Source organism: Apteryx rowi, unplaced genomic scaffold (assembly GCF_003343035.1).
Source record: "Apteryx rowi isolate R43461 unplaced genomic scaffold, aptRow1 scaffold_5, whole genome shotgun sequence".
NCBI classification, from domain to species: domain Eukaryota; kingdom Metazoa; phylum Chordata; class Aves; order Apterygiformes; family Apterygidae; genus Apteryx; species Apteryx rowi.
Genome location: NW_020450760.1, coordinates 2,030,944 through 2,053,573, shown reverse-complemented (window position 1 = coordinate 2,053,573; position 22,630 = coordinate 2,030,944). Strand labels below are relative to the sequence as shown.

The window sequence follows — 22,630 nt, the reverse complement described above, 5'->3', positions numbered from 1 at the left end:
GGGGGGTCGGTTGTCGGGTTTTTGTTGTTGTTGTTGTTGTTGTTTTCCTCCCTTCCCCTAACTGGTCCTCGAAATGCCCTGTGTTGGCATGTTTGCTGAGCCATGTATTGTTCTTCTTGAAAAGGCTTTGTAAGGTGCTCTGCTGCTCCTGGAGATGCAGCCTTAGGCAAAGAATTTCTTTCCTGGGAAATTAGTCTCTGTTCTTTAGTAGTCTCTTACTTGGCCAGACTTAGGAAATATATTCTCAAATTCCCCCCAAATACTTCCAAAAAGACACCTTCAATACAGACATTGAATATCAATAACAGTGTGTAGGACATTTCTCTCCAGTACCTATAATACATATTTAGAAGGAAGTATAAGTGTGTCTTGCACTGAAGTCCCATGCAGCTAGCTGCAAAGTGGATTTGATAAATCGATTTTATGTATGATGATGTCTTCCCTTCCATTCAGTGTAGCCACCATAGTCTCATTGTGAGCAGGTGTCTACTTAAATGTGCTTACAAAAATCCTAGTGCTTTTATAAAGCCCAAAATGACTAGTCTGTGTATTTGCAAGCAGAACACACTTCAGTTTTGCAAGTAGGAACAGACTTGAAGAGAATTTCTTTATGTGGCCTGATATATTGAATCATTATGAAGGGTTAGGATAGTACCCTGCTATATATTATTTTGACAATCTTGTCATCATTTCTGCAACGTGTTCAGTTTGCTGAGAGACTGAAGCATTTGTGGTTGTTTCCTCCCAAGGTCTGCCCTAGTTCATACTCTGAATTACAAGTGGAACTGAGAAATTAGAAGGCATAGCTTTCTCATGTATACAGATACAGGGTTTTTTCAGGTTTTCTCACTGGCATGCTCAGAAACCAGTTTCCTCCAGTTAATCAGTAAGATTTTAATCATCATCTTCTTGGGGATGTGAGAAGAACCATCAGCAGCTAGCTGTTCTTCCGTGTCTTCCCAGGGAAGCTAGCTGCCTGTGCTAGCTGTCATTTCAGCTGGAGGATTTCAAGTACTGCAGACTTTAAATCTCTGCACTAAAACTTTTTAGATAAGGTTACTCGTGAAGATGTGTGCTAAACTTATCCCAAAAATCATGCAAGTTTTTTGTCTCAGCCAACAAATCAGCTTTACTTTGCATTTGTGATTATATGTTATTGATATAGTTGTAATTATATGTGGTGTGTGTGTATATAGATAGATAAAATGTATGTATAATAAAAAATGTTCAAGCTACATGCATCCAGTGATGAAGAAGTTTTACCTACAGCAGGGTCCTTTAGAGAGGTATTCTGTCTCTATGGCCAAAAAGTTGAAGAAAATTACTATTTCAGCACAGGCTATTTCACTAGATAACTGACTGTATCAGAATTTGTTATAAAATCCTTACATTGGCAGTACCTATAATAATTAATGCAGTCTTCAGGAGCCCAGTCAGCATACTGTCTTCCTTCTGGAATGTTTCTGTCCTTGAGAAATGCAGTGTCTCCTTAAATGTCACGAATTATGTTATTTTGACACCCCCCCACACACACACACACACATCTTCAACGCACCCATCTTTACCTGCACTCTTCAAGTTAAAGGGGTTTTACTACTTGGATTCACACACAGTATGAGTATGTGTCTGGACAAGCACTCAGTAGCACAGATATCATTTACCTGTGTATATATAAATATCTTGAAAAGCAATTCATCCCTGTAGTCTGCTCCCCTTCCATGAGGATGCTACAGGTTATTGAAAAGTTTGAGAGCTGAGATGAAGGGAAAGATTAAAGATTAGCATGTGCACTTCTCTCCCCCAGGCCCCCCACCTTCCTGGTATTAGGCGGATGGGCAAGGCTGAAGAGTGCCTTCGAAGTACCGCAGAGAGGGCGAGGGAGGAACTTGGGTTTGAAGTGTTTCTGCATTTTTGTACCCACAGTGTGAAATGAAACACCAATAATACTTTACTGTGAAGAGCAGTTGCAGCTAATACTTATTTTTTCATGTCTGGTTCTGGCTTCCACTTCTGAAGATTGTTGCAAGACCTTGTAAAGTGTATATGTATAAATTTTTTATATATTCACATGGACTTTCAAAGCGTGTGTATGCATGTATATTTGTGTATGTTTATATTTTATATATATAAATAATATATTTATATTATAATATTATACATAAAAAATCAGAGGAATATTTTTATAAAATACATCCTGTCAGTAAGTTTGTGCTTTAGAGGGTACTGCATGGTAAAGTGTTCTCCAAGTTAAAAATCTTTAAAGAAAAATGAATATAGCTTATTTTTGTTCAAATTGCCTGGAGTATGTAGCCTGTATTTTTGCATGTATTTGAAATAGTTCACATAAAGAATTCTCACAGAAACATCTTAAAGTCATTTTTCTTGAATGGTTAATTTGTTTCCAAGTTCTTAAGGTCACATGTGATTTCAGTTTGCAGTTAATATGTTTCGAACATTACCACCATCTTCCAATCCTACGGGAGCAGAATTTGATCCAGAGGAAGATGAACCAACTTTAGAAGCCGCGTGGCCTCATCTACAGGTATTTGATGAAGACTAGAAAGTCATAGTCTAAAAGAGTTTTGACACTGAAGTCATTGTTTATTGACTCAAAATAATTCAGGGTATGTGTTTAGCAGTTGTCTTAAGTTAGCTAAATCAGTAATATTTGTCTGTAATATTTAAAGTATTTCTTGAGTTTACACTGATAATCTTTTCCAAAAATCTAATTTATTTTATTAGAGGTGAAAGGCTTGCCTGTTTCTTGCAGTACAAATGTAACTGCTGTGGCTTTAAATGATCTTCAGCCTGTCACTGTTAATGCTTTGGTCTGGCTCTGGCACAGCTCTGGTTTTCAGAGGTACTGAGACACAAAGGAGAACAGGCTTCTCAAAACACGTTTTTGAGCATGATAAATATTAGATTACTAAATATCATTGAGTAAAATCTAGGAATGTATTTCTGTAGAATTTCAATGCAGTTTAAGGAACCTAAAGTTCTTGTTGTACATGCTATGTGGGAGGACATGGGCGAAAGTATAAATCGTACTAAAAGTACTAATTAGTAAGTCTAGCAATGTACTGTTTATAAAATTGTTCCTGGTTTAAAAGACTCATTTTTTTATTTTTTTTCTTTCAGCTTGTTTATGAGTTTTTCTTAAGATTTTTAGAATCTCCAGATTTCCAACCTAATATAGCTAAGAAATATATTGATCAGAAGTTTGTATTACAGGTGAGGTAAAAAAAAGAATTTTTAACTTCAAGCTCTAAATCAAAATTATTCTACGATGCATTAGATTCAAGTAAAGTGCATCTTTTCTTTTGCCTCTTTGCAGCTTTTAGAGCTCTTTGACAGTGAAGATCCTCGTGAAAGAGATTTTCTTAAAACTACTCTTCACAGAATATATGGGAAATTCTTAGGCCTAAGAGCTTACATCCGGAAACAAATTAATAATATATTTTATAGGTACGTCAATATCTTCACATTATGGTGCATATAATCAAGTATATGACTAAATATACTACAAGACACTTAGGAAATGTGTTTTTGTTTTTTTGTTTTTTTGTTTTTTTATTCTTAGTAAGTTAAAACCTAATAATGTTACATCTAACGATAACTGATACCAGTCTGGGAGATATAAGTTAGGGAAGTCTTGCATACAACATTTGGCAGCTGAAATATTTATTTGTTGGTGATTCAGTGGGTGGCTTGGTATCTTTATAAGCCTTTTTTATCATTGGGTAGTAGTATTTCTATTACAGTACTGCTTTAATAAAACATAGTTCTTCATAACGCCCATGTTGCTACTCAAATGGAATGACTGAGAAATCTGGAATTTGCTTTAAGGAACACATTTACTGCATTTTCTTTCCTCAGAACTAAGATATACCATTTGTCGCTGGTGAAAACTATTTTTTTAATTGCCATAGAATACACTGCAGTATTACTTCCAAACCAAAAATGTCTAAGATGAAAAATTAACCTGCTGTGTTACCAAAGCTGTTTTGAGGTGTGTTTTCACTGCCATTGTATCAGATGTGTATACAAAACTACAGTACCATTTCAAATTCTCTGGCCTACTATTGTAGCAAACCCCACTTGAATTGAAAGAACCCCTAAGACGGGAACATTCAAAAAATGCTTTAAGGAATTGGGTGCTGCAGGTGCTCGGTTACTGATGTTTAATTGATGATGCTTGTACTTTGAAAGATAGGAGAATATATTAGCATTCTTGTGTCATCACCTGAATGCCCTTCTTATCTAGGGTTGGAACACTTCAAATCATACTACTGAGCTTGACAAGAGTTGAAGGCTACCATCTAGAATATACTACTGAAAAGTGAGACCAGTATAGACTGTTTTTTTAAGAGCTGAAACTTAACGTACAGTTGACCTTGCCTGCCTATTTATTTCCTTAGTATTGTTCTTAATGTTTGTTCCTATGGATTATGGACAGTATTTTTAGGGAACTTACTTAGATTCCTGCATAATCTCCATGAATACTTGTGTAATCTTAGACCAAATGTCTATTGTTTCAGCAGTTACAGCTTTAATCATGGATAGGGCCCTCGTGTCTTGCTACATAAGTTTCTATATTTTACGGACTGTAGAGATTGGAACTTCTATATTTATTGCACTAACTTATATAGTATTGGAAAAAAGCAGATAGATACCATGGGTTTGCAGTTCTCAGTGCAGTAAATCATAAGAAATCCTATGATTTGACAGCTGGTTTTACCACCTGTATGTGTTGAATAGATTTTTACTTCTGTGTTGTCAGTGTTACTGAAATTAATACTTAAAGGAACAATATCGAGTAGGAAACGGGCGAAATAAGAATGTCCGCAGGTTATTCTACAGCAGATTTCTATGCCATTAAAATACTGTGCTTAAATTTCTTAAATAGGGAGGCTGGAAATACCTTTACACTTCATGAGGGTCATAAGGAGAGAAAGTAAAAGCTAGACAAATGTGTATTGTAATGTCCAGAACGCCGTGAAGTCTCTGTTTCCGTACATCTAATCGGCAGATACAAGAACCTGTTTGATGCTTAATATAAATCTGCTAAGTCGATATCCAAACATATAGGTGCCATCTGCTAGTAATTTCTGCATTTCCTGGGTTTCACAGTGTGCAACAAGAATCTGGGTATCTGCTAAAACACAGTTTGGGTTTGTTTCTCCATTTGTAAGTGCACATTGTGACACTTCATGTTAACGACAGGGCAACAGAAGGCTTTTTTTAAAGTCTCTTAGTTTTAGTACCCTTTTTTCCCCTAAAAGTAAGTATGTTGTGTGGCAGTCTTGCCTGCTTTCCATCATGCTGCCCTCTTGCTCTATGGCTGTCATTTTCCTCCCCAAATGAATGTATGGTGCTATCCCCTTAAGAAAATGGCACTGAATGTGTGACAGCTTTTTGCTGTTTTATGAATGGCACCCAGCAGTACCAGCTGCGGAGGGAGTTTGTCATCCCTGTAGATGGTAGCAAGTAAGCCCGTAGAGGGTATTCGGAGGAGCCACTTTAGAATAGAGAATGAGCCCTCACTGTCCTGCAGACAACAGCTCTCGACTGGACATGTGGAAAGCCAGTATTTGCTGAGGAAAAGGTACAGGTATATCTTTCAAATGAAAGGACTTAAACTTCTTTTGTCTGTGCATAGTTTTTATTAAATTAATTCTAAAATATGTAATTTCATAAAATATCTGAGCTAGCTTATACAGCAACATCGTAGTCTATTATAATTCACTTCTGAACTTCATTTTATTTATCATTTCTTGCACTGGTTACGTTCAGAAATAATGGAAACGGAGTCTTAGACTGTAGATTGTTCTGGTGCGTGACTTTTGAAAGACTTAATATAGTCATTACATCAACTTTATAATGGTTTGTACTTAAAAAAAAAATTTAATCTAAAATTTATGTGAGAAATGATGTCATTTGTACTGTAGAAACCGCTTTTCTCTACAAAGTAAGGGGGGCGGGGGAGTAAAAAAAAAAGGCAACCAAAAAAACCCCTCTCTTTTGTTTATCCTGAGCTGTATAATGTTTAGGAGCTAGAAATTGAATTTTTTTCATCTGAATGTAAACTAGTGTTCCTGAATGTGAATACCAGGGAGGAAAGTTGCTTCAACTTCTGTCTTGAATTAGTGGAGTGTGCATGACAAGCTCTTAAAGTGTGTGTAGAATTTCTTAGGTTTCCTTTTCTTATACTTTTTCCTGCAATAATTCTGTTTTTGACTAGGCTTATGTAAAGAATGTGTAGTTTTTATTTTTTTTAGTCACTAACCAGAATTACATAAATTCTGTTGTGATAATGTGTTGATCTTATATGTTACATTAAGTGGAGGGGGAAAAAAAAACACAACAGTATGTTCCTGTTTACTTATTCTTAAGACTTTCCTATGAGTGTATTCAGTTTCACCTGGAATCATTGTCCTGAATTTTATATGTAGGGTGCTTTTTAGGAGGAGAAACTGCCATATAAAATATTCTGCATTAAAAGTAGTTAGTAGTGTGCCAATCTGACAAGTTTTCAAATAGAAAATTATTTTCTAATGTAAGTATAAGGGTTTTTTTATAATTATTTACAAAACACCTGAAGTGGTCTGTGGAAGTCTCTCAAAGTTGCATTCAGGCAACCGAGAAGAAGGGAAAAGGAAAGGAGATTGCAGAATAAATTACACCTCTATCAAAAGAAAATTCAGGAAAAAAATTGCCTCCTCTGCTTATTACAGAGCCTTTTGTATGCTTAGTCTGTAATGCCAGCGAGCTTTTTAGATCCGTAAGTAGGGACTGTTTGAACACCTTGTGCTCACATGTTCTACAGGAGGTTGAGTCATGGCATTTGATTGTACCAGATGCTCTGTGTTGTCTTAATATTTAAAGTGTCATTTGTTGTGTTCAGTTTTGCATTATCGAAGAGGCATAGAATATGACTACTAGAAAAAAGTTCAAATGCATGTGCTATTGTTAAACGTGGGCGAAAAGAGCAAGCAAGTATGCAGGCTGAAAGCAGCTTGATGTGCTATTGATTTGTGTTTCTGTATGCAGTATGCACATCTACAGAACATGCTTCAGGAAAACGAAAACAGCGTCACTGTCTTTAGCCCTGGGACATTACAATTCATAATCTAAAGCATAAGAATATTCAAAATGGCTTATTATTGCCATCACTAGAACATTCTGAGTACCGCAAGGAAGTAATTCTTAAAACACAATTATCCAAAAATTAAATATATTTCTAAACTGAGGATTTTAGAAAAGTTTCTCAGACTACTAAAATATTTTCGTGAACTCTGCAGAGTGTTTCTTTTCCACTGTGTGTTTCTATTTTCCTTTTAATAAGTGACTAAAACCTGGCAGGTTAAGGCTACATGTAATGTTAGATAGTTATCTTGGTGGTAGATTTATCTCCTAACTGAGTATAACTGAGTAAAACTGTTTTTTTGTTTGTTTGTTTAGATTTATTTATGAAACAGAACATCACAATGGCATAGCAGAATTACTGGAAATACTTGGAAGGTAAGTTGTAGATTTTGTCTAATTAAACTCATCCACCACTTTCAGAGGTTTCGGAGGTGAGATTTTAAAAATAAAGCTGGCAATTATAGATTGTTTTGAGATGAGATTAATAAAAGCTTCCTCTAATGTGGGAAAGCTGTAAATAAGAGAACAAATTTTGTATGAGATTGCAAAAATGGAACAAAACTTCAATCTCAGGCAAATGTCTTGGGATGTGACAATATTAAACCTTATTTTTTTAAGTCTTATTTTCTAGTTTATGATTCTCATAATTAAGATTAGTTGTAATGAAAATGTATTTATTTAGGAAGTAATTAGAATAATTTTAAAATAAGTTTTAACATCAATAAATGCATGGTAGGCAAACACAGGAAACATAAGTTATTGTCTTCAGAAACCTTGTTTTGTTGATCTCATTGTGTAGTAAACTTCACTGATTTGTTTGAAAGCCCTTGAATCTAAAACTGTACAACTTTAAAAGCCAATGGCTAAGTCGAAACTGGTGTATTTTTATGAACAGATTTCTCTAATAAATATGCAAGCTTTTGTTTTAAATACATTAATATACTTTAAAAGAATAGTTAGGTTTACTTCATAGTTTTTCCATATTTTTGCACATAAAAATACACAGCTTAATGACACTGGTGATTTATTTTTAGGAAGATGTAAATTTCACAGAATTGGAGAATTGTTGAGGTCGGCAGGGTCCTCCGGAGATCATCTGATACAACCCCACTGCTCAGGCAGGGTCGCCTACAGCAGGTTGCCCAGGACTCTGCTCAGTCAGGTTTTCAGTATCTTCAAGGGTGGAGATTACTCAACATCTCTGGGCAATTCGTTCCAGTGTTCAACCACCCTCACAGTTAGAAAAGTGTTTTTTTACATATAAATGGAATTCCCTGTGTTTAAGTTTGTGCCTGTTGCTTATTGTCCTTTCACTGGGCACTACTGAGAAGAGTATGACTCTGTCTTTAGTGCCTCCCATCGGATAGTTGTACACATTGATAAGTTCCCTCCGGAGTCTTCTCTTCTCCAGGCTGAATAGTCCCAGCTTTCTCAACCTCTCCTTGTACGATAGGTGTTCCCATCCTTGTACGATAGGTGTTCCCATCCTTTAGTCATCTGCATGGTCCTTTGCCGGACTTGCTTCAGCATGTCCTTGTCTTTCGCATACTGAGGAGCCCAGAGCTGGACGCAGCACTCCAAATATGGTCTCACCAGTGCTGAGGAGAGGGGAAGGATCACCTCCCTCAACCTGCTGGCAGTGCTCTTCCTAATGCAGCCCAGGTTACTGTTGAAATTTGAAAAATGTTTTAAAATTTCTTAGGCCTGTGTGTCTGCCCAGAATAGTTATTTATTTAATTTTCAAATAAATGTTCAGCGATTAACAGAAGTTATGAATCTGTCGTTATTTCAACATTCTATAATCAAGCGATCACCGATCAAGTTGCAGTGAGGACTGTAAAATTGAAATCTCAGAATATGGAACTAACTGTTCAAAACTATTAAACCACCAGCTTTTTCACTGTAGGGTTTGTCAGTTTAGATTTAAGAGTTTTACAAACTTAAAAGTTAACTACTGATTAACTTATTTTCTCAGGTTTCCAAATCAAAATTTCTAGCTGTTGTATACCGGTTATCCTTTCAGCTGAGTAAGGAGTTTCACACAGCATGTTGTTGACAGAGCTTCTTATGCAGCTCAGGATAACAGTTTTTAGCTGGGTTCCTGGATTTTGACTTCTCATCTTCTGGATATTAGTTGCATCCATAGTTAATTTGGGGGGGGGGGGGGTTTTTTATTTAAAAAAAAAAAAAAAAAGCAGCTCTTTTCAGTTTTACTTCTTGGTTCATTGGCTTCTTTTGATGCCTATTACGTGGTACTATCAGCTCAAAGTTAGGACTGTCTAGTACTTTTCCCATAAGGTCGTCTTTCAACTCTTCAAAAATCTGTCTTTGGGCTGTATGTGTGTGTTCAAGAGAAGATATGTGATGAGCAGTGCATGGGAGTGAGAGGAGGTAGGAAACAACTGAAAGGAAGTGAATAGGAAAGCGTAGGATTTGATACCTGAAACAGAAGATTGAAGAGGAGGAATTGAATTGCAAATCAAATCTCAAATATGTGTTACTTTGAATTCTTTAAAAGTGTTTTTTAAGATACAAGTTTGTCAGTGTCCCTTTGCCTGGGTGTCTTCTGTGCTTGTTAGCTGGAGAGAAAAGCATTAAAATTAGTAACATAAGACTTAAAATAGTAAATAGACAATAGGATTCTGGATGTATCAGCTGAAGTTAGTGTGAGCAAAGTGAATGAACACAAAATTCTAGTACTGCCTTTCTAGATGAAGATGCCATTGACCCAGTATTGAGTACAGTCAGCACTCACCTGGAACGGGGAAATCATGTGAGAGATGCTGTTTGGTTACATTTAAGGTCTTGTGGAACTAGTAATCTTTTAGTGGTCTGTGTATGTTTTTGTTTGCCTGCTGTCCTGGATTGATCTGCTCAGTGTGCAGTCTCTCATACATTCTTCTATTAAGTGAATAAGCTGAGAAGAATATGTATTCAGAGCTTTGTTCATAGTGAACAGGAAAGTTAAAATCTGAAATAGAACCTAATCAAATAAGTTACTTGGGAGAAGAATTTGGAACCTGTGAAAGACTTGGGTGAGGGATGGGCAGATGTGGATTTGAGTGTTCTATTAATTTATATTCTTCTTTAAAGAACAAGGCACAAAAATAAATTTTAAAAAAATGTTAATGTCTCTAGTCTCCAATGCATGTTTAATTTATAAATTTTTTGATTGAATTGTGTTCTCCAGGAGATCTCAAAAAGAAGTGATGAAAAGAAAGGTTTTGGCATATCCTGTACAGTAGTGCATGTTTTGAGTAATTATTGATTTTTATTTTTAAATTTCTTTCCCTGCCAGCATAATTAATGGATTTGCCTTACCATTAAAAGAAGAGCACAAAATATTTCTATTGAAGGTTTTGTTACCATTGCACAAAGTGAAATCACTCAGTGTCTACCATCCACAGGTAAGTTTTGTTTGACATTTGTTTTATAATAATATAAAAGCGAGTTTGTCTACAGAGGGTGGAAGGAGTGGTCTGGTCATGCTGACTTGGAATCTCTTCCAAGCTCTGGCACTTGTCTGCTAAGTGGCCTTGGGGAAATTATTTAATCTCTCTGTATCTGTATTCTTGCCTTTAGTGTATAAATATACATAAATTGCAGAAAAATGTATTTTTTTTCTTGAACAAATTTTTATAAACTACATGGAGAATTTCAGCTGAATTCAGTTTCTTACAACTTTTGATCTTTTGAAAGGAAGTGGGCACTAAATAGAACATAATTATTTAATTCAGTGGGCCTTTTTAGAAGTACACAGGGGAAAAAAAAGGGGTATCCAAGCTGTGTTATGCTTTTAAACAAGCTGCATCATCTATGTGCTGAGTTCTAGTTCCGTTCAAAATCTCTGGAAGAGTGGGAAATCATACAAGGTTAGAGAAGACACAGTATTTTGATGTGCTGAAGTTATCTCCATAAAATTTGTTATGTGGTTTTATTTTTAATTAGGAAAATCAACATTTTCTATATCAGTTTAAGTACTCCAAGTTTTAAGTACCATTTATTCAAATAAAATTGGTAACAGTTTAGAATTTTTTTTTAATAGTATTTGTATAATTATGATTCTCTGGCAAATAAAGATGCTTATAAGCATTTGCTTTAAATCTTGCCTACTGGGACTTGTAACTGTTCCTGTTGAAGTAACAGGCTAGAGTGGCTCCCGTTTCAAGACTCCTCCTCTACTCTCCCTCACCATGCTATGAAGAGAAAAACCAATTGGAATGTGGCCAGTCTGACCTTTCTTATAATCCCTCCTACTACAGACATCTGGCATGATGGTTGCTTTTCTTGTAACCTACCTGAGATAGATGGATCTTTACTTATTCCTGCTTCACAAACTAATTCTTCTGAACCTTCAGGTGACTTCCATTTCTTCCTTATGCCTGTCGTCCTTATTAGCACTTGGTAAAAACACAACAGTGACATAAGGATGCCTCTCTTCTTGTAGTGGCTTAACTGAGACCTGTCATGTCAACAGCCGTGCTGGTCTATTCAGATGCAGTGGCCACGTTGCAAAGTCATGATGTTGCATTTGTTCTGTCTGTGTTTGTGCCAGATTTCTGGGGGCTAGTGCAGCTCAGTTACCAAGGCATCGTGGTTGTTTCTCCGCAGTGCAGTCTGTTCTTCACTATGATGTGTCCTACTGAATGAAATGGGAAGGCACTGCAAGTGAACTTACCCTCTGTCTTCACTGCTAAGTGGTTTTGATTCTAGAAGAAGCATCTGACTATTGCTAAGAAACAGATGACTTAAATGATTTGACAGGATCTAGAGTGAATAAAATGTCAGCAGTCTTTATTCGAACATAGTGGTGGCATGGGCATACATGTTGTATTCAGCTGTTGGAACCCTGAAGAAGCTTTAAATACCAATATTAAAACACCAAAGTGTTACTTTTACTGCTGCTGCCATGAATTCTCTGTGCTACAGTAACTTCTGAGTATCTTGCTTGTGACTTAAAGGATTGCTTTCTGTCATTGAGAAGGATGGAACTACCCTTTTGTCTTTACTACAAGATTATCACAGTCTGCTGAAACAGTAGAGTAAAACCACCAGAATTCATACTCCAGTGGCAGGTGTTCAGAGGACTGGACTGCTAAATCTAGATATACATAAAGAAAGCTGATCTCTATATTCAGTTCAAATTTACTTTAGAATAGCTGAGAACACTAGCTATAATAATCTTTGTACAATCCTCAAATTATCTAGGGATGCTCTTGGTAGCTGTCATCAAAACCAGGAAAGGAATTAGGCTAATCACTGAACTTCGATAAATGGAAAGACATTAGAATGAATGGTTAAACAGTTTGAGATGTGAATATAGGATAAAAGTGATGTGATAATTGACTGTTTAGGCATAGATTTAAAATGTCGTTCTCAAAACTGAAGTTGGTAAATATAATATTTCAGTCTAGGCTTGCATCTGCTTGAAAAATAACATGCACAGTTATCAGCAGTTCACCTTGTAATACAGTATATAGCAAATCCTAGGACTTACAATTGTTCAATATTTTTATGACCAGCCTAGCTGATGAAATAAAAAGCACTTAATAAGTCAGTGCCTGACACCAAAATGCTAGGAAGTGGAAAGCACTTTATAGGACAAGATTGTGATTTTAAATCATATGTTTAAAAAGATGGAGTGTGTTGAAATGCAAGTACTATGTCTTAAAAGAAAGTGTCAAATTCACAAACATGAAAGGGGAGATCGGGCATTCAGACCTTCAGAGTGGGCAGCTTCTAGGCTTGGGCGTCTCCAATAAAGACTCCTGTTTTCAGATTTTCTTCCCATTCTAACCAAAGTCAGCTATTGGGATTTTCTGGCTTTTCACCAGTGGCCTCAATAAGGCCAGCTGGGAGACAAAACATCTTCCTCTGCATTTGTGGGCTTAATGAGGCCAGTTGTGTTCTCTCAACTTCTTACACTGTGCCTCCATATTCGTCATTTCCAAATGTCAAGATTCCTGTGTGTTAGGATTACTTTCTTGGGATTTATAAGCTTTTTTTTCCTCATAATAAAGAGGTGAGGTCTCAAATTTAGAGCAATAGTTTGCAGAATGTTTTCATTGCCAAAAGTATGTGCAAATTCCCCTCTCCACTCAAGAATCTCATGTTTGGCGTGCGCGTGTCCATTTTGTCGTTGCTAATGAGAGCAGAGGCTGTTCACCTTCCCTGGGGGCAGAGGGAATGAGGCACCTACGGATGTGGAGGTTATTCCCCTGCCAGCAGCAGCTGATTCAGTGCTGGCCTCCCACTGGCTATGTGGTTCAGGGAAGCTCTGAAGCTTGTATTTGTATTAAAGTGAGCAATTCGTTTTCTATAAATGAGGGCTTTAAAATTACATCCGTTTAATTAAAGATGGCAAATCAAAAACTCTGTAGAACAAGCAGGGCATTTGAGCAAAGGTGTGATAGAGGTGAGTAAACTGTGTGTGTTCCTTTATCCTGGAAATTTGTTTTTCTGTTGGTTATACTATTACCACCATATGAAATAAACTGGTTCTTTGTCGAGGAAGGAAGCCGCATACAGACACTGCTTTAGGCAGCTGCTTGCGGCAAACCTGCCGTTACCTGTGTTAATTGTTACACTTGTGTGTACCTTCACTGGAGGATAGCAGTGGGGCATCATCTCCAGATTTAAAAGTGCTTTTTCATCGTTTCTTCTTCTCCACTTTGATATCAGTTTTTTGCACACTGAGCATCATTTAGGCACCCTAATATTTATATTAGGAAGAATCATACTGGTTGACCTAGCTTTTTTTATTTCCTTGTTTTCTGAGAACAATGTATTAATTCTATCTACTGATCCACTCTACAATGGGAGAAGAAGAAACTGTAATAGAGGTAATTTCCATTGAAGCCATTCTCCCTCTTCTTTGAACTCTTTCTTTCTCAAGAGAATGGTATTGAAGTCTTTCAATAGTCGAAAGGTTGTGTGTTTGTCTGTATGATAACTCAGAAAAAAGATGAAAACAGATGCAGGAAGGTTGGGAAAGTATCAGTAAAGGTTGGTTACTTTTTTGCTGTTTAAATTGCCTGCCAAATAATTTAAAGAAATTATTTTTAAAGACTCTTGTTTTTATTTGAATTCAGTAGAGCTCTTCCCTTATGCTAGTGATTCTAAAGTGTGGTTTCATGGTGAATGTTAATACGGCCTTTTTCTTTTACTTTAGCTGGCATACTGTGTAGTTCAATTCTTAGAAAAGGACAGCACACTTACGGAACCAGTAAGTTTATCTTGCTATTTTTATGTATTTTGAAATATTAATATCCCTTTCATCTGTAGACTATTAAAGGAGGTTTTGGGGACAAAGTATTCATATGTAATTGGTTTTATTAGGAAAAGCCAATTATTTAACCATTTTGATCAATCAAATACCATTTTTTCAGCAGTTTGGACAATGTCCAGAATTAATTAAAAGACCATTAAGAGTATGCCTTTTACAAATAGACCAGAGTTGGCTCTGCTTTTTTTTGGTTTAGCTGACTAAATAAATGACAGTTGATCTGGAAACTGTGATCCTTGAAACAAATCAAGTGTGCAACTGTGCAAGAACTCTTCTACTTGGAGGTTTTGATGTTTAAGGTTTCAAATCCCAGACATTGTTTCTGTCTTTCTTGCTATATAAGATCTTAAAACTTTAGCTGTACTCCAGACATCAGCTACAATGTTATGTATTTCCTATTACAACTCTGAACTAATAAGCATCTAAGTCCGTTTCTCTTTTTGATCTCAAGTTGCTACATAATGATTACAACATTACTTTTTAAAACTTATCACATGCATCAATCAAGTACTAAGTTCCCTTCAGAAATCCTGGTCATCACAAAATTGTTTGTTTCCCCTTATAATTGTCATAAAGGAGTTCAGAAGACTTTTGTCCTCTTATTTAATACAGTCTGCATAAATTTCCCAAGGCTTCACTAAGAACATATTGTCCAGTTTGACAATCCAGTGATCCACACTTGAAGATGCAATTATTTCTCGCTGAGCTGTCACCTAAATAATACTAAATATTGCTTATAGCTTTTAATTTATTTAAAAAATTAGGCTTTTTATCATTTCCTCTTGTTTCAGAGGACAAAAAAGAGACTGTTCCTTTTTTCTAAATGAGAAGGAAAATGTGCTGAGAGAATGGCTAATGGATTGTTGCAACTTCAAACTGCATTAAAAACTGCATATAAATTTTGTTTTAAGAGTTTAAGAAATCTGTACTGTGGGTTGTAATGTCAAACTTTTTAATGACATTTAATTTAGTACAAGGCAAAGGCAAATTACTGTGAAAATTATATTCATTTTTTTTGCTGCAAATTTTGTTTCTACAGGTTGTAATGGCACTGCTAAAATACTGGCCAAAGACTCACAGTCCAAAAGAAGTCATGTTTTTAAATGAACTAGAAGAAATTTTAGATGTTATTGAACCATCTGAATTTGTAAAAGTTATGGAACCTCTCTTCAGACAGCTAGCCAAATGTGTGTCCAGTCCACACTTTCAGGTCTGTACTTACTGCACTTAGGTACAATAATATCAGAATTTTTATATAACAGACTAGTTATTGACACTACCTACTATCATTCACTGTAATGAATTTTGCATGTTGTGGAAAATGTCTTCAAGTCTCAGTGTCAAATTTTAGGGATCCTAACATTAGCTTTGTGTTTTCCTTTCAGGAATGCACTGTGTAAGTTGATATTAGGTAATTCACTTCAGTGCAGTTTCTAACATTAAGCTTAAAATCTCGCTATTTTCAGAAGTACCTGTTCAATAAAGTTCTTTGCAGTCTGTCAATAGGAAAGAACCACTGTAACAGATATTTAAAGATCCAATGACATTATGAACCCTTTCAGTATGTAACGTCTATATTTTGCTGCTTGTAATACAAAGTTCTACAAGTACACTTTCTTTGGCAAAGCATTTCTTCAACAACTTAAATTTCAGAGTTCATTGGCTGTAGTTTGAATCATGTTACTATGAAGGAAAAAGGAATCCCCCCCTCCTTTTTTTTTTTTTTTTTTTTTTTTTCCAAACATCAGCTCCCTCAAAAGATTCTAGTTTGCCCTGGAAATTTCTAAATCTAAGTTGTAATTTTTCTCACCTTTCCCTTATTTTTTCTATTACGTTTCAGTTATTTGCTATTTATGAAATTATTTGAAAAAGTGGGGGTTTGTTTTTGTTTTGTTTTTTATCTCCATGTCTTCTTAGGTCGCGGAGCGAGCATTATACTACTGGAATAATGAGTATATTATGAGTTTAATTAGTGATAATGCAGCAAAGATTTTACCCATCATGTTTCCATCATTGTACCGGAATTCAAAGACACATTGGAACAAGTAAGAAATGCTTGTACAAATAAAATTCTGCTACTTAATTCTGTTATGTCCAATTCTAGGTTTAAATGTGGTTCACATCTTGTCTTTTGAGGCGCTGGTTGTAACAGCGTGTTGAGCTGTTTATTCCATGACATTAAATTTGCTGGGTAAGAGAGAGATTACTGTTGTCAAAATGCTCAGGAAATACAAAAAAATTGAATAGATTTTTTTTTCTTTAAACTGAAAATAGTGTTTTAATGCATATAGTTGATGAAATATTTTTATTATCGTGGAGCAAATTTGACATTAATTTATCTGTAATTCAGATACTTTTAGAAACATACTTTGATTACTGATCTCTCAACTTCTTGCTGATTTGCATTTCTTCTTCATCCCAGTGGGATACATTGTAGTTCAGGTCACTTTATACTTTCCTTTTTTCCTTTTTGTTTACTATTTTCTCTCCTTTCTCCAGCTATATATCTCCTTTGTTTTTTCACTTTCTTTCCTCACAGTCATGTAGTACTTGGGCATGAAAACAGTCCTGGTCAGCTCCTTTCTACAGCATTTCCCATGTAAAGCACCTCTTTGTTTGAGCTGTTGTGTTACTGCTGGGGTGGTTGAAGTCCCGCAGTCTAGTACTGGCTGTGAATTGAGGACTGGTGATGGTTTCACCAAGAGTGCGTAATGAATCTGCCACAAAACACAGCAAAAGAAATGAAAAGTATAGTGGTGTTAAAAGGGATGGATTGCTGTCACTGGATGCAAGCAGTAACAAATAACGTGCTTATTTTTTTAATAAAATGTGGATTCAGTGATGCTGTCGCACGTAGCAGATATGGACTGCTTTGGGTTGTTTTTCTGGCTTTCAAGGCCGCCTGCTCATTCTGTTCCGAGCATGAGTGCTGTCGTGGTACCCAGTACAGCTGCACTCCTACTCCAACTTGCATGCACGACACAAAGTAATCGTTTCACTGATTGCTTTTTGAAGCTGATGATCAGTAACTTGCAAGAGATTACAGAGTAGAATTTTAAATTACTCTGTAAAAATAAGTGCTATACAAGGCAGGTGATTTCTTCTACTTAATTTGTCTGTTTTCTACATTTAAATGATAATACTTTTCTAAAGAGTCACAGTATAATTGTGTTGAAGTGAATGCTGTTGCTCTGTGACTTTTCTCCATATGAATGGTGTATTTTCTAGGCTCCTTTTAATTACAGTAACACTTTTTTTTTCTGATTTGTCAGTTGACAGTAAGTTTCTTATACCTAGATCTTTAATGCCATCTTGGTTTTTTTCTAATAACTCTGGTTAGTGTCAACTTCTAAATTTCAAAACTAGTCCTATATTGATACATATAGTTTTAAAAATGAAGTTCAAACATCAAAAGTGTGACAATACTATAGAGTAACTAAACTGCATTCAGAATTAGTAATTTTAATAATTCTATTAGTCCTTATTCAGTAAACTGAAACTTCCATTATCTAGTTTTGTTTCCACATATTCTGAAATGATGTAATTTTCCAGTTATGTAGGCTATTGGCTACTGTTGACCAGAAAAAATAGATTTCAAAGTTTAAAGTACTCTGAGTTTCAACCAGAAGTTTTACTTATAGGACAATACATGGCTTGATATACAATGCTCTGAAACTCTTCATGGAGATGAACCAAAAACTGTTCGATGACTGCACACAGCAATTTAAAGCAGAAAAACTGAAGTAAGTTTTCATGTCAGTGTGTCTGTCTGTTCTTGAATAATGTGTTCAGATCACTTTAGCTCTGAAAAACTATTGTTTCTTTACTGGGTAATTTATGCCTATTTGATTATGGTACAACAGTCTCAAATTTCACTTGTTGAAACTTATAGTCATATATAAACTCTAAAGTCTGCTTAAGAGTAGCCTGCTTTGTATAGTCTCTGGCCTAATACTGTTGCAGGTGGCCATCTTCTTAAAATTTAATTTTTGGAGATGGACACTGCTATTCTTGGAGCCCAGTGTAAAAGTTCTGTTAAACCTATGAAAAAGTCACTCGGTTTGTAATACAGGGTATTGGTACATTACTTGCCAGAATAATCGTGATGAATTCAGTATAATTCATGCAACCCCTCTGCAAAGTGAAATGTTTAATTTTTAATTTCTCCATTAATGTTCAGTTCAAAAATGTCTTTGGGTCTTTTACTTAAAACTATTACCTGAAGCCATTGGACTGACAGTAAGAATCTCTGCCCACATTATATAGTCATATATTAGTTTCTTACATTTTCAATATAAAATTCTAGAGTATAAAGCTAAAACCCAAACACACTTCAGTATAGATGAAGACCTCTTTCTGTTTTAATTACAACCCTTTAAGAGTGTACAATTATAAAAGATTAATTGATATCATCTACTTTATATGTTGTCTCTGTGAGAAAATACAAATTTTTCCCCTTTCAATGTTGCTTTGATATCACATGGTATTGATGTGATGCAACCTGTCCTGTCAACGGTATGTGATACTCTGGGCAGTTAGCTGAAACAGGTGATGTTACCTAAATATTTTGTTCTGTTGAATTCTTGTAGTGAACTTTGTTGTGTTTGAGAAAGTAAACAAGTTGTGATACAAGATTCACCAAGCTTCTCTTGCCCTTTTTGGTTTTGAACTATTTTTCAGAGAGAAGCTAAAATTGAAGGAACGAGAAGAAGCATGGGTTAAAATAGAAAATCTAGCCAAATCAAATCCCCAGGTATTTAGAAAAGATTAACATGTTTGTGTTTAAGTACTTTAGTTTTGTTAAGTATCAGTGGGGGAAACAAGTCTGACTGATCCTGGAAATAAAGCAATTTCACTAATTGTATATGAAAGATCTACAATAAAAATACTTTTAAAATTTGTAACCTTTCTCTTGTGCAAGTAATTATTTAAAAAAAGTTTCTGAAAAGTATGATGTGAAGTACTTTTTCCTTTTTTTATAATAGGAGATATACCATATTGTGGTTTGAAAAGTTATTGTTCAAAATTATGGAAAGTATAGAGATGCCATAACTGGTTTCTCTTGAAAAACTGTTTTACAAACAATATATTACAAAAGAGATCTTTCTGCAAACTGTGAGTTATGACTGGTCAGTTTTCCTCTGTGTCAAATGGATTAAAATAATATTGCACTTTCTTGTCTGCTGCATTTGTTCTCATACTTGATAAATGGCCTGGTTTTGTGGTGACCCTCCGCATCAGGTTCTTACAAGTAGCAAAACATCTTATTAGGCAGTTCCTAAAGTAACCTGATGTAATTGAATTTTGATAAACAAAAGTTTCTTTTGACTGTTCAGGGTATTTTGTATTGGGGGAGGGAGGGGATGGCTTGGGCTTGGATTTTTTTTTTTTTTTCCCTGCTTGCTCTTTTTGGGGAGTGCTCCTAATTTTCTCTCCCTTCCCGGAAAGGTCATCTTTCTTGATCTCAGTGATGCCGATTGCTGCTATAGGCAAAAAATACAAATGTATCAGTTACTTTGAATAACTGTACTCTATTAATGGGAGTGGGTCACTTTGTTTTAAAATAGCACTGATATCATAAAGGATTCAGCCGCCCTTTTTCTAACAAGGAGGCATTTCATAAATTTTTTTTTTCCTCCTCTTGTGGCATTTCTCAGGGAACAATTACTAAACTGCTCAAATAAAACGCAGTTGTTAAAATGGGACAATATGTCAGCTGACAATAGATCAATTGAATTCAGTTAAAAAGAGCCATGTGTATGAAAGTAGTGATTGACTTTCAGTAACAAAACATTCTCTAATCAAATATGTCATAGGACAGCTTTGACTGAACAGTACCTGATATACATGGTAATTTGTTATCAGAAATGATAAATTATTGCATGTCTGGCTAAATAAGCGGATTGACTTGTAGACATAAATTTACAGTTCTACAATGTAAAACTCCTTGTTCCTCCCAAGCAATTTTTTCTGACTATGTAAACTTTCTGCAGCTGGTTAGCACAACCTGTAAGCAATATGTTCTGCATAGTATGTTTGAAAGACAGTTAATAATTGCAAGCAATTTAAAATAAAAATAATTAATTTGAACACCAAATGCTTCACTGAATGAAGAATCGACATAAGGATATATATATATTTTTTTTAATACTCTATATATGGATTTTAAGGGCTTTTTTTGCAGAATTTCTGTTGACCTTTATCTAGTTTGTCTGATTTTTTTGACAATTCATGTTGTTCAGAGCTATTCCTGACTGTGCATGACACACGAATACATCTTAAGATTTATTTTAGATCGTGATAATTATCTTTGTTAAATCCCTGCTGTCAATTTTCTTTTTTATATTTTGTCTCATCTGCTTTGTTATTGGCACACTCAGATGCTACCATATTTATGAGCAAAAATGGATGAGAGAGGGTATGTGTGTGTGTTCATAAATTAGCTTTGTTGGTTGGTTTCAAGAGCACGTACACCTCTTCTGAATTAAAATAGAATTTAAAATATTGAGGTTGCTGTACACTGTTTTTGATACAAGTGTTTTTTCCAGGATTTTTTATTCCTAAAAGAGTTGTGTGGCTCCTTTAATTTCTCAAAGAGGAATAGTTCAATATTTTGTTTATGAAACTATCTAAATCTATGTTCATCTAATTTGGCCTTTTAACAGTGTATTTTTCTCTTCAAATACAAAATTGTGCCAGCAAGTAAAATCATTATGTGTCCATCTTGCTACACTGTTCATAGATCATTAGACAATGTATTAGTAAGGTTAGAATTAAATGTTTGGCAAAGCTGAAATTGAATGCTGGTAAAATCTGAATATTGTAAAATTCAAATTCAGATGATCAGAGTTTTTTGTTTGTTTGTTTTAATTGTAACTATTTATTTCAACTGGACATTTCTGCCAAAAAGAAAGTTTTAGAGCTCCATTTTTTTCCATCTTTCATTTACACTTGGTAGATAATTTATTACTGGGTACCTGGAAGCATAAGATATTGAAGTTAATCTCAAATACTAATCATGGCATTCAAATGCTCTAAATCACTCTTAGTATTTATGTATTACTACTAAGAATGATTATTTTAACACTTTGCATTTTATTAGTACCCAACGTATAGTGACACAAGTTTGCTGAACAGTCCTGTTGCAATGGAAACAGATGGGCCTTTAATTGAAGATTTGCAGACGCTGAAAAAGACAGTGAAAGAAGAGGCTTGTCAGGTAAAGCCATATGAAGATAGTAAACCACTTTTTCCAAACTGAATTGACAAATTTATAGCAATGTGACTTTAAATTATGAATTACTTAAAGTGACTGTTAGTCCTAGAAATAAACTTGGGTTCTATTTTCAGCCTTCTCACCACTGTATCCTACAGTAATAAAATTCATTAGAGCTGCTACTTTAAAGTGATACTGTAGTAGCCAGGAACACAGTGATACATTTTTAATGCCTGTTTTATGCTGCATGGGACTTCTGAGATTTCTTCTGTAGAAACTTTCATTTCCTTTCCACCTAGAAATAGCTGTTCATACGATGATGGAAACAATGGTTATGTTTTAAGAATAATTGAAAAAATGGCTAAAATCTACCATATCATGTTATGTTCTCTTTTCTATTTTTATTTCGCGCTAAGGCAAACTTGTGTAAAATGTAGTCAAATTCTAATGGTGACATCTGGGGGTTTTTGTCTGTGGTTCAGAGCCCTCTTAGTGTCTAAAGCCAGTATGTTTTGAAAAAGTGTGTGATGTGTCTGTAATATTAAAGTAGTCTTGCCCGCAAATGGGCAGTCTGCCTCAGTTCACCATCTGTCATGTTCTATTACCTACTACAAGGCAAAAAGTCTCAAGGTCATTCTAATCTTTTTGTCTTTAGCTAATGCTTAGTGATTGTCAGGTGTTTTTTATTTCACTTTAGTTAAGTGGAACCAGAGTCCTGGCAGACAAAATAGAGGTTGGGAGAACTGTTTAAACTAGGAGCTGATGGAAAATGGAGAGGTGCCAAGGAGCACTGCAGTACAACTAAGATGTCTGGTAGGAATATCAGTAATGTGAATATCTCTATATCCAGCAATTTAAAACCAGAGAACTGATCTGGAGCTCAAACTAGTTGAGATCAGAAATGAATTCAGTTAGTTTTAACTAAGGTATCAAATGAGGGTTTTAATAAAAATAAATATATGGTCAGCCTAACCTCCTGCATT

The 22,630-nt window shown here is 35.2% G+C and overlaps 1 protein-coding gene across 11 annotated transcripts in view; it reads left to right on the top strand.

Moving 5' to 3' along the window:
- Positions 1–22,630, top strand: part of PPP2R5C (protein phosphatase 2 regulatory subunit B'gamma) — an 88,111-nt gene that overhangs the window by 61,510 nt on the left and 3,971 nt on the right. For 5 of the 11 annotated variants that reach the window (XM_026079699.1, XM_026079696.1, XM_026079697.1 and 2 more), the window contains 12 exons: positions 2,432–2,542; positions 3,139–3,231; positions 3,335–3,465; positions 4,265–4,339; positions 7,462–7,521; positions 10,445–10,553; positions 14,318–14,371; positions 15,471–15,641; positions 16,349–16,476; positions 18,073–18,174; positions 19,112–19,184; positions 21,534–21,650. In XM_026079699.1, the coding sequence (XP_025935484.1) occupies positions 2,432–2,542; positions 3,139–3,231; positions 3,335–3,465; positions 4,265–4,339; positions 7,462–7,521; positions 10,445–10,553; positions 14,318–14,371; positions 15,471–15,641; positions 16,349–16,476; positions 18,073–18,174; positions 19,112–19,184; positions 21,534–21,650 (1,224 nt within the window). Of the gene's footprint in view, positions 1–2,431; positions 2,543–3,138; positions 3,232–3,334; positions 3,466–4,264; positions 4,340–7,461; positions 7,522–10,444; positions 10,554–14,317; positions 14,372–15,470; positions 15,642–16,348; positions 16,477–18,072; positions 18,175–19,092; positions 19,185–21,533; positions 21,651–22,344; positions 22,461–22,630 lie in introns of those variants that run through there. The other 6 variants (XM_026079701.1, XM_026079694.1, XR_003255770.1 and 3 more) reach the window with 5 other exon arrangements.